Source organism: Dipodomys spectabilis, unplaced genomic scaffold (genome assembly GCF_019054845.1).
Source record: "Dipodomys spectabilis isolate Male_0828 unplaced genomic scaffold, ASM1905484v1 ptg000087l, whole genome shotgun sequence".
Taxonomy (NCBI): Eukaryota; Metazoa; Chordata; class Mammalia; order Rodentia; family Heteromyidae; genus Dipodomys; species Dipodomys spectabilis.
In genome coordinates, this window is record NW_024870764.1 from 1,147,471 (window position 1) to 1,154,892 (window position 7,422).

Here is a 7,422-nt window from a genome sequence, read left to right on the forward strand (position 1 = left end):
AGGGATGGGAAGGGGAAACAAAGAGGAGGCAACAATGCTTGATAAGAAATGTACTCGTTATCTTGCCCATGTAATTGTAACTCCTCTGTATGGTATTCTCACAATTAAAAAAAAAAATCTCTAAGACAATGGCCAGACCCTCAGTTCAAGCCCAGATGCTGGCACAAAAACAAAAATAAAAAGCTCAGGCTTGTGATCCTAGGTACCCAGGAGGCAAATCTTTGATTAATTAATGTTTGAAGCAAGGAAAGACAAAAAAAAATTATCAAAGCTACATCTTAATGACCAGTGCTGGGTATAGTGATACACAGGCCAGCTACAAGGTAGGCCATCAATAGGTGGATTGCAATCCATGCAGCCCTTGGCAAAACTACGAAATCCAATATGAAAACTAAGGAAAATGTTTAGGGGTATGGCTTAAGTAGTTAAACACCAACATAGAAATGCAAGGACCTTACTTAAATCCCAATGCCACCTAAAAATATCAACATAATGAATAGTATAATTGTGAAAGTCATATGGTTTGAAATTACTTCAGCAGTTTCAAGAAAAATAATAAATTACAAACTTCAAGAGGTCCATGAGAAGAAAAGAAAAACCAACCAAGTGTTGAAAAAATTATAAATATTTCCCACACATGCCCAGGATATTATGTAGCATTAATGTCTCCGTGTGTATATGTGATGTGTGTATGTGTGTGTGTGTGTGTGTGTGTGTGTGTGTGTGTGTGTGTGTGTGTGTGTGTGAACTAGAGCTTGAATGCAGGGCCTGTGAGCTGTTGCTGAAATCTTCTGTTCAACATCAGGCCACTTCATCCTAATTTTGGTTAGCTGGAAATAAGAGTCTCAAGGACATTCAAGGCTACTCTGGGTTTGAACCTATCGGTGTCTTGAGTAATTATGATTAAATCCAGGAAACACTGTTGCCTTGGTCAGCCTACCTTTTTTAATGGCTATGGGAGATGGAGGTTTCACAGACTATTATTCCTGGGCTGTCTATGAACCTCAATTCTTCAGTTCTCAGTCACCTGGGTAGCTAGAATACCATTTCATTTTATGTCCTGTATATCTTACAATGGAAGGTGAAGAGCTTATGCTCTTGAAACTCAACACCAGAAAGCAAAACAAACCAGAAGAAAACCAAAGAAAGTCTCTTGATTATGTCTAAAGGAATCAGAAAGCAGGGAAAAGAATTCCAGCAATATCCCTTCCCTCCCCCACTCCCCCCCCCCCCGAAGGTGTCCTTGTTTCAGCAGAGTAGGTGAAAAACAAAGGAGGGGTAACGATGCTCAACCAGAAACCTTCTTATTACCTTAGTCATATAACTGTAAACCTTCTGCACAGAATCTTTACAGTAAAATAATATTTAAAAAGAATTCCAGCAATAGAAAATATTGTTGCTTCTTCTTGATACCTTTTCATTTGGACAATAACAACAAAGGAACTCAGATGTAGACACTCTATGACTAAAATCAGGAATCTGCAGAGTGGGGGAGGAGGGAGGAGTTGGGGAGGTTGGGAAGGAAGGGATGGTAGGGGAAAAACAAAGGAGGAGGAAACAATGCTTCATAGGAAATTTACTCATTATCTTACTCATGTAACTGTAACTCCTCTGTACAGTATTTTTACAATAAAAAATATATACAAAAATAGAATAAAATCAAGCATCCAGTACTATTTGCTATTCTTGTTTTGTCCAACTAATTTTCCCAGGATAACATAAAGCTAATGTTTCTATATGCAGTTCTACATTGTGTCACTTTATATTAAGATGAGATCTGAGAAACTAATTTTTTGAAAGGCCTCAAAACACAGTCTTAAGAATCTTCACCCCAAGGGTATCTATGAAATTATGAATAATCCCAACAGAGGAAAAACAACATCATTCAGGCAATAAGGATTCTGTCCCGACCCGCAGGACGTCAGCAAGGGCAGTGAACCTAAGCTAGAAGAAATGAAGGGACAAGAGACACGAAGAATGACAGCAAGACAAGGGTTCTGATCAAGCTGCAAATTTTTATTTTTCACACAGGGATATTTATATGCATGGAATAAGGAAACTTTTTTCATTGGCCGATAAGGAAGCTTTTTCATTGGCCATAGCAGTGCAGGATGTTTACTTAGGGCAGGAGGAAAGGGTGGTCATTAGCAGTTGCAGGATGTTTGCTTAGGGCAGGATGAGGGTCGGATTCTGTAAACTCAGCCTCAAGATGTTCCAGTGAGATAGTCAAGCCTATTATGTTGAGAACCTCAACTTTTGGCTCCCAACATCTCCCTCTTTCTTATTTAGAAAATTGATGATCAATTGTTGGCTGCTCTTTTTAAGGGGGTGACAGAGGCTCTGTTCCTCTAAGGGCCCAGGGTTTTTCTCCGCTCCCGAGCGAGCGTCCTCACTCGGGGAGGGGAATTTTACAGGCCTTGGCATGTTTTTTGAGGAGACGGCTTGTGGGTATGCATGCCAACCGTCATGCACCAGAGCTTGCCACTCAGGAGTCTTGGGTTTTGGGATCTCGTGGATCCATCCCCCTGCAGTCTTACCTGCACCCTTAATTTGAGCATTTTTTCTTCCTCCCATAGGTGCATCCTCCCCCAAGCGGAGGGGCCTATAGGAGGAGGGGCGAACCTATCCTTTATGGCAAGGGCGCAATAAGTCTTGCTCGTTGAATGGTCAGGGGTTATGAATAAGGAGAAGGGTTTTCTAAATAACAAAAAGGAAGGGGGGGTTCCCACTGGAACAAGATCATGGCAAAACACTAATTAAAAGCCTGGGGTAAATCCTAGATCTCAATGCCGCGGTCTGCCATATCAAGGCGATGGTGATGAACCTGTATGGGCTTAGAAGTCAAGAGATTAATCTGCTATTTAATAAATTCAAACAGGAAGGTCCACGTCTGGAGTTCTAGCTGCATCTGTAAGAGAAAAGGCATCATCCTCGGGGGGGAAGGTTTCCCCTGGGTTGTGGTAAGCCATTCACCTGTTTTATCAAGTGTTCTGGCTGCCACCTGGGGGCCGATACTGAAAATCCGAATACCCAAGCCCATGTTTGTCTGTTTTTTGGGTAGCTTGGATGGGCTCAATGGTTCCTTGTCCTGATTTTCCAAGACCCATACCAGGGACAAAATCCATACGGAGCATTTGATGTGTAACCACAGAATTGGGACTAGCAAGGATAACCTTCATCTGGGTCAAGATATCCCGGCCCCATAGGTTAACAGGGAGGTCAGGAACAACAAAAGGAGTAACAGTTCCCCTATTGCCCTCTTTGTCAGTCCAATTAAGAACACTGGAGCTGACCAAAGGGTTTTTTGACTGCCCTATGCCTTTAAGGTCAGTTAGGGACGAGGTAAGGGGCCAACTTGGTGGCCAATATTTTTGGGAAATAACTGTGGCATCTGCATCAGTATCCAAAATTCCCTGAAACTCCTTTCCTTCAATTCGCAGGGTGAGGGTGGGTCTTTTTTGAGTGACAGGCTGAACCCAATACTCATCAGAAGACCCCAAAGAAGCAGTTCCTCGCGGTGTGGTCTGAGCAGTGGAAGAACCCCCTGAATTTAATGGGAGCAGTACCAATTGTGCAAGCCTAGTTCCAGCTGGAATAACTGTAATTCCATTAATGGCCATGGCCAAAATTTTTATTTCTCCTGTATAATCATTATCAATAATACCAGGAAAAACTTGGACACCTTGTAAGGTAGCAGAGCTCTTCCAAGAATAAGGGCACACATATGAGACGGAGGGGGTCCCAGGGTCCCAGTGGATATTATTTGAGGTCCTTGTATAGAGTCTAGTACTGTGTCGGTGGCGGCACAGAGGTCCAGTCCTGCACTGCCTGGGGTTGCCCGCTGGAGGGAGGCAATCGTGGAGAGAGGTGGGGGGGCTTGTGTAGAACCCAGAGTTTGGGAGGGGACAAACCCTATCGCCCCTAGGCTTGTCTTGGGGATAGTCGGGGCCAGGGGCTGGCCCAGAGGGAAGTTTCCTGAAAAATGAGAGCGAATGGGCTGTCCAAGGGCATTTGTTTTGGATCTACATTCGTTGGCCCAATGACGGCGCTTACCACATTTGGGACAAAGCGTGGCAGGGAATGGTCTACCTGTAGCTTTGGAGGGCACTGCCCCTTGGCTTTGTTTGCCGAAGGGACATTCACGCACAAAGTGACCAGGTTGTTTACAATTAAAGCAAGTATGCGAGCCAGGGACTGAACCTTGAAATGCCTTGGTAAAAGCAGCACCTATGGCGAGCCCCATTACGAGAGCGGTTCCTACTCCAGCCTGACGAACTCAGAGAGGTCACCCTTGTTTTTATGTGGCCGGAGGACATCTTGACATGCCAGATTAGCATTTTCAAAGGCAAGATGTTTAACAAAGGCACTTTCACTTTCACTCGGCCCAAGAAGCCTTTCTGCAGCCAAGTTAAGCCGGGAGACAAAGTCACTGTAGGGTTCATCTGGCCCCTGTCTAACTTTTGCCAGGGAAGTAGTAGCCGATCCCTTTTGAGGGAGACGCTTCCAAGCATAAAGGCCAGCATTTTGAATTTGTGCCAAAAGTCCCGTAGGAAAGTGCACCTGTTTAGCATTGGTATCAAAGGGCGCATTACCCAAAAGTTTAGTATAGGTCCAGGTTTTTGAAGATGTTTTAGTCAAATTTTTTTGCGCGGTCTCTCTACATCGTTCTTTAAAGTCCGCATTCCATAAAACAAAATCACTCCCACTAAGGGTGGCGCGGGCCAGAAACTTCCAATCATTAGGGGTGAGCCAGCGCGCACTTTGGTTTTCTAACAAGGCTAACGTATAAGGGGCAGTCAGGCCATATTGGGTATGGCTCAAGCGGTAGAGCACTAGCCTTGAGCTGAAAAGCTGAAGGACAGTGCCCAGGCTCAGAGTTCAAGCCCCACGTTGGGCGCCAGTTGTCTCGACCCACAGGACTTCAACGAGGGCAATGAACCTAAGCGAGAAGGAATGAAGGGACAAGAGACAGCAAGACAGGGATTCTGATCAAGTTGCCAAGTTTTATTTTTCACACAGGGGTATTTAGATGCTTGGAATAAGGAAGCTTTTTCATTGGTTGTTAAGGAAGCTTTTTCATTGGCCGAAGCAGCTGTAGGATGTTTGCTTAGGGCAAGGTGAAAAGGTGGTCTTTAGTAGCTGCAGGGTGTTTACTTAGGGTGGGATGAAAAGGTCGGATTCTGTAAACTCAGCCTCAAGATGTTCCAGTGAGATAGTCAAGCCTATCAAGTTGAGAGACTCCCTTTTGGTTCCCAACAAAGGAGCTCATAGGCAAGGAGAGCACATCAACCCTCAGTTTTGGGTGACGTGGGCTCTCATTCATGCCATCATAGAAGTAATAGAATAGAAGGAAACTATTGATCAGGAACAAGTGATCATTCTTTGCATAAATATGAATTAGATGAAGAAACTTTGACAAAAGCAAAACTGCTGCATAATGGAGTCTTTTCTGTGCGAATAACAAAATTTAAGACTGCTCTCCATCAGGCTGGGGTGTCAGAACAGGCTGAGAAGCCCCTGACGCCATCTGCTTCTTTTCCATCAGCCCCTCTGGCAGAGAAGCTTTATCCTCCTCTTCCTGATGAGGATGAGGGTGAATTAGAATGTCCTCCTTGCCCTATACACTCTGCACCTCCTTTACCTTTTGACAGAGACTGTGGCTTAGACCAGAGCACTTCTAGATGGCCTTTAGAGGCTGACCCCAGAGCTAGAGAGCCCCCACTTCTCCAGTCTATGCTGGGGACAGGCCGTTAAGGGTGGATGTTTCCCATGGACACGCTCATGAACTGCATCTTTTCTTTCCAGTTAATTATGAATGACAACCTCCCCCCCCCCGCCCCCATCCTGGAATACATCATGCTGGATTGGGACGTGGTGTCTGCTTTCAAAAAGGCTTGTGTGTCTTATGGTCCCACCTCTCCATATGATAATGCCCATTAGATCCCTTATGATTTTCACCTAGTGGTTAAAATGGTTTGTTGAAATCTTAAAATCTTCAATGGCAAATGTGGCTTGCAGATGCTGCTCATGAGGAAGTGCCTGGGAAGGCTTCACTGGGTAATCCTCATAGTTTTGACATAGTTATAGGTTCAGGGCTTTTTAAAACTGTTCAGCAATAATTGGCTATTCCCCAAGCAGCACTGGACGCTTGGGAAAAGATCGATTCTGGGTCCGAGTATGTAGGATATTATACTAGAGTTCTTTAAGGAGCCACTGAGCTTTATTCAAATTTTATAAGCCATCTGAGAGATTCCATAGAAAAGAAAGCATGTCCCCAGAAGCAGCTTGTGTTTGATAATGCTAATGAAGACTGTCAGACAGCTCTTAAACAGATAATGGAGACAAGAGGAGTGACAGATTACATGAAGCAGTGTAGTAATATTGGGACCCATACTCATAAAGCCAGAGTAGTGGCCATAGCAGCAGTAGAGGCACAAAAACAATCTTCTGTGAAATGTTTTAATTGTGGAAAAAATGGTCATATACAAAGGCAGTGTAAGCAGCCTGCTTCAGTTAGCCTGCCCACCTTGCCACAAAGTCAAAACCCCCTGGGATTTGCCCTAAATGTAAAAGAGGATATCATTGACCTAGTGAATGTTATTCCAGACTTGATAAAGAAGGAAATCCTATTAGAAAGCAACCAAGACAATGTACCACCTCCAGCCAGGGAAACAGACTGCAGGGCCTGCCTTTGGCCCCTTAGAAGTACAGGGCCAGTCCTATCCTAATATTATGGAATTAAAAGCTAAAACTAGAGGAAGTGCTGCTATACACATCCCTGCCCCCTCAGACTTGACTATCCACATGTTAAGTTACCTATTGGCTATTGGGGTCCTATTCTTGCTGATACTGTAGGCTGCTGTTGGGAAGGAGCAGTTTATCTATGGAGGGAGTAGAGATTCACACAGGCATAATAGATGCAGATTATAAGGGAGAGATAGCTCTCATGATATCCATGCCTGTAGAATGGCCCATCAAAAAGGGAGAACGTATAGCTCAATTGCTCTTGCTGCCTTACATAAAACCACAGGCAGAGGCTAAAGAGCACACAGGAGGTTTTGGCAGCACTGATATTGTCATTGCCTTAACTCATGTTCTTTCTGAGTCAGACAAACCTATGATGGATCTTAAGATTAAAGGGAAGGTGTTTTCTGGTATGCTAGACTCTGGTGCTGATGTTTCCATTATTTCCTCTGATGTTTGGCCCCCTGAGTAGCCTATAGTAGAAGTCAATGCTGCTTTATCAGGAACTAAAGACCCTCCACAAGTGAAAGAGTTCACAGAGCTGTTTTGTGGGAGGCCTGGGGGAATCTCTGCTGTCCTGTATTTAGGTCACGTATTGACAGGACCATTGTACGTCCCCCCAAAACTTCTATAAAATAGAATCATTTACACACCTTGAATGATTACTAGAAATTGTTG

General features: G+C 44.2%; 1 protein-coding gene across 1 annotated transcript; it reads right to left on the reverse strand.

Annotated features, from left to right (window-relative positions):
- Positions 1 to 2,981: 2,981 nt before the first annotated feature.
- LOC122111740 (endogenous retrovirus group K member 7 Pro protein-like) lies at positions 2,982 to 3,620 on the reverse strand. The gene has a single exon (XM_042684476.1). The coding sequence runs from the start codon at positions 3,618 to 3,620 to the stop codon at positions 2,982 to 2,984; it is 639 nt and encodes a 212-aa protein (XP_042540410.1).
- Between the last annotated feature and the right edge of the window lie 3,802 nt (positions 3,621 to 7,422).

What these genes read in the sequence shown, in the direction of transcription:
- LOC122111740 (XM_042684476.1), bottom strand. Translation starts at nt 3,620, where the DNA reads ATGGCCATTAATGGAATTACAGTTATTCCAGCTGGAACTAGGCTTGCA.